The 3,353-nt window shown below is 54.9% G+C and overlaps 1 protein-coding gene across 1 annotated transcript; it reads right to left on the reverse strand.

The window, feature by feature from the left end:
• Positions 1–521: 521 nt before the first annotated feature.
• Positions 522–2,117, reverse strand: LOC308297744 (T-complex protein 1 subunit zeta-like; the record flags this gene model as incomplete). The annotated part of the gene is made up of 1 exon (XM_080741306.1): positions 522–2,117. The coding sequence occupies one exon, from the start codon at positions 2,115–2,117 to the stop codon at positions 522–524; it is 1,596 nt and encodes a 531-aa protein (XP_080597432.1).
• Positions 2,118–3,353: the final 1,236 nt, after the last annotated feature.

Here is a 3,353-nt window from a genome sequence, read left to right on the forward strand (position 1 = left end):
GCCAATCACACAGCGTGTCCTGTAAAGCTTGGCCAATGGGATCCTGGCATACAATTTTTAAACACGTTTTTTTCCCCCCGGTTTTCAACCGGACGACAAATTTTGAGCTGTTTGTGCCTGGATGTAGGCCGGACACACAATGTTTTCATTAAAGCCAGTGGGCAAGATAACCGATAACGGGTCCTACTTCGTAGAGTTCTCAACAGCCCTGAGAATTAAGGCCTGGCCTATAACCGACTAATTAGCCTACATTTTAGGCCCGACCCGGCCCAAAAACGTCGGGTCAGGTCGGATAGGGTCGGGTTTGGGCAGAACTTTAATACAATTATAATAAAAATGTTTTATTTCTCAATGAGCCCGAGGCCCGGCCTGACTAATTAGCATACATTTTAGAAAGGACCGGGTAGGGACGGTTTTGGGCAGAATTTGAGAACTCTCTTAGTACACCTCGGCAAGTCCTTCAGCAATAATACATATTCTGAGATGGCTTTTATAAAATATTATTTCCTGGTTCCTGACCGTTAACCTTTGAGAGACGACAACCCGGCTCTCATGATCTCGTCCACCAGCAGGATATTGGTCGCGATCACGGTGCACGAGTGGAGGAGCTGCCTCTTGACGATGTAGTTGTCCCACACGCCCGCCTCCCCCGAAACCATGGGCTCGCCCGTGTCGAGGTCCACCCCGACCAGCTGCCCCGACTCCTTGTGCTCGATCTGCAGCTTGACCAGTGTCTCCTGTGGGTCGTAGCCCGCGTTCTGGGCCAGCACCTTGGGGATGACCAGGAGGGCCTCGGCGAAGGCCTGGACGCCGAGCTGCGCCCTGCCCTTCACCTTGGGCTTGTGGGCCACCAGGGCGTCCGCTACGGCCACCTCGAAGGCGCCCGCCCCCGGCACCACGCTGCCGTCCTCGATGGCGTTCTTGACCGCCCGCAGGCCGTCCCGGATGGCGTCCTTGATCTGCGTGACGGTGTGCGCGTCAGGCCCCTTGACCAGCAGCGTGACGGAGCGCGGGTTACGGCAGTCCTCGAGGAACGTGTACTTCTCCTCGCCCAGCGTCTGCTCGTACACCAGCCCGGCGTGCCCCAGGCAGTCCGGGGACAGGTCGTCCAGGGAGTTCATGGCCTGGCCGCCGCACGCCAGGGTGAGGCGCTCCATGTTCCTCCGCTTGGCCCGGCGCAGAGCCACGATGCCTGCCTTGGAGAGGGAGTCCAGCGAGTTGGGGTCGATGCCCTTCTGGTTGACGACAACGAAGCCCTTGTCGCCGCCGGCGCAGACGGCGTCCTTCAGGGTGACGATCTTGCGCACACGGTCGTCGATGAAGCGCCTCTCAGCGGCCACCAGCTTCTCCCGCTCGGAGGCGCTGCTGTAGAAGAAGCCCGAGTTGACCTCGGTCTTCTCGTACTCCAGGGAGACGTTGCAGGTCAGCACGTGGGCGTCCTCCACCCGCTTCTTCATGTTGGGGTGGCGGGCGCCGTGGTCCAGCACCAGGCCTCGGACCAGCTGCGTCTCGCTGTCCGTCTTGTGCCTCATGTCCATGATCTCCACCATGAACAGGTCGATGGGCTCGCCGGGCTTGGCCACGGCCAGCACGGCGTCCACGACGGCCTCGGTGAGCAGGTCCGCCAGCTCGGCGTGGACCTTGGTCCGCAGGGAGGTGCGCGCCACGGTGATGAGCGTCTCCCTGTCCATGTCCTTGGTCACCTTCAGCTCCTCCAGGACGGCGAGGGCCTTCTCCTTCGCGGCCTCGAAGCCCTCGGCGATGATCCTGGGGTGGAGGCCCTCCGACACAAACACGTCGGCCTGCTTCAGGAGCTCGCCGATGAGGAGGACCGTGGAGGTGGTCCCGTCTCCCGTGATGTCGTCCTGCGCCGTGGCCACCTTGGCGATGAGCGACGCCGTGGGATGCTTGATCTGCATCTCTTGCAGCAGGACGTTGCCGTCTTTGGTCAGCTTGATGTCCCCGGAACCGGACACGAGCATCTTCAAGGTCCCTTTGGGTCCCAGGTTGCTTTTCAGCACGTCTTGAAGTCCACGGGCGGCGCTGATGTTCACGGCTAGGGCGTCCTGCGCCCTGGCCACCTCAGCCTTTGGGTTTAATGCTTTTACAGAAGTCATGTTGTCTCTTATCTTTGATTTGTCCTTGCTCTCCGTGAAGGTCATATAAATGCATTTCACAACGCCTTATATAGACTGACATCACACAACACAAACTGTTGTCATGCATGCCAAACATGCAGATTTGTTTGTCCTGAAATGATATGCCTATGACAATTCTGATGCTGATTTCAAGGTCAAACAGTTCCAATGTTGTTCTCTTTTGTACTAAAACTAGAGGTTTGCGGGCCTTCGGCCCGCTCACATCTAGAGTCCACGCCCGCTTCTTTACTAAAAAACTTCTTTATTCCAAAACTTTTTTTTTTTTTTTTAAAGTTAAAAACACCTTCCAAGCCCCGGCAGAACCCCCTGAACCCCGGTACTGCCGTGCAATCAGCGTTTTATTTATAAACATATTTTAAAAAACAAACACACCAAATGATAAACAACGCGCGCGGGTCGTTCAGTGCAAGCCAGCAGGACGTGCACACACTACGTGTTTGGGCGGCCACTTACTTAGAAGCTGCTGCTGGCTGTATTTCTGCCGTTCATTTGCATGGAGCGAGATGGGGTAATCCGCGAGAAAAAACAGCGTTCGAAAGTACATTACGTCCTCGTCGCACGCACATCGATCTAATTCCATGTATTCCACTCATTCCGAAGCCTTGATTTCGCCTGTCGTCTGGTCGAAAAAGACGAGGGGATGGGCTAAGCCAGGCTGCAGCACACACAGTGAAGGGGAACGTAATGGCCGCTCGTGGAGCCAGTGGCAGAGCCAGCCGATGACGTCATCACGTTTCTGACGTGATCCGATTGCACAACGTCTCTTAAAGAGACAGAGCACGACCTGCGACTGTATTTTTCAAAAAATTATGATTAATTTCATAAATTACGGGAAAGTACGGGAATAGACGATCGGCTAATTGGTGGTCGAGGCAAGTACGGGCAAGTGCGGACGGCTTTGAAGGTGTTAAAAAAAAAAGAAAAAAAAAAGATTTTGGGGGGGGGGGGGGGGGGGGGAACTATTGTGGCCGGAACTATTGTGCCGCAGCACGTTTCCGGTCGGACATATTTGACGGCCGGACGCACTTCCGGTGAAGAACTCCACGAATTAAAAAGAGTAACGTTACGTTGCTGTAATGGGATGTACATACATGAAGATTATGTTAATGTGATCGGGACTCGTGCCTAAGTGATGGAATGTACTGGAATGTGGACAGTAGTGCTATTGACTATGCAAACGTGAGTACATCATTT

The sequence above is a fragment of the Nannobrachium achirus genome (assembly GCF_963921795.1).
Source record: "Nannobrachium achirus genome assembly, chromosome: 14".
Taxonomy (NCBI): domain Eukaryota; kingdom Metazoa; phylum Chordata; class Actinopteri; order Myctophiformes; family Myctophidae; genus Nannobrachium; species Nannobrachium achirus.